Source organism: Mizuhopecten yessoensis, unplaced genomic scaffold (genome assembly GCF_002113885.1).
Source record: "Mizuhopecten yessoensis strain PY_sf001 unplaced genomic scaffold, ASM211388v2 scaffold681525, whole genome shotgun sequence".
In the NCBI taxonomy this organism is placed as follows: domain Eukaryota; kingdom Metazoa; phylum Mollusca; class Bivalvia; order Pectinida; family Pectinidae; genus Mizuhopecten; species Mizuhopecten yessoensis.
In genome coordinates, this window is record NW_018462687.1 from 1 (window position 1) to 502 (window position 502).

The 502-nt window shown below is 38.6% G+C and overlaps 1 protein-coding gene across 1 annotated transcript; it reads right to left on the reverse strand.

The window, feature by feature from the left end:
- Positions 1–3: 3 nt before the first annotated feature.
- Positions 4–495, reverse strand: LOC110440673 (ATP-dependent DNA helicase RecQ-like; the record flags this gene model as incomplete). The annotated part of the gene is made up of 1 exon (XM_021483832.1): positions 4–495. A coding segment is annotated over one exon (492 nt), but the record flags the coding sequence as incomplete, so codon positions are not given.
- Between the last annotated feature and the right edge of the window lie 7 nt (positions 496–502).

Genomic DNA, 502 nt, shown 5'->3' on the forward strand with positions numbered 1-502 from the left:
TATTCCTGGTAAATCTTTCGCAATATCACGATTGTTGTAATACAACGTAGCACTCGCAGTTTGTCCTCGTCTACCAGCACGTCCAATCTCTTGTAAGTACTGTGAAACATTTCTAGGTGGGGAAGCATGAATCACCTGAGTTACATTGCTTGGGTCAAATCCCATCCCCAATATTGATGTTGTCAAGACGAGTCTTATGTTTGGATTCTCTTTTTTTAATTCCTCTATTGTAGTTGCTACAACATGCTCATCTTGCCCTGACCAGATTGCACTATAGAGTGATTTGTGAATGTTTGAAGGACCAAACAGACTATTTAGGTACATTGCTTCACTCATGTAGTAAATAGGGATAAATAGCAATGTTACATGAAAATCTCCCCTCTTTTTAAAAAGGTCATCACACACTTTGTGCGCTATTTTTTCATATTCATTCAACACATCAATACCAGGTTCCTTCTTGAACTTGCGTAAGAATATATTGGGTCTGGCTGGTGTATGTTCG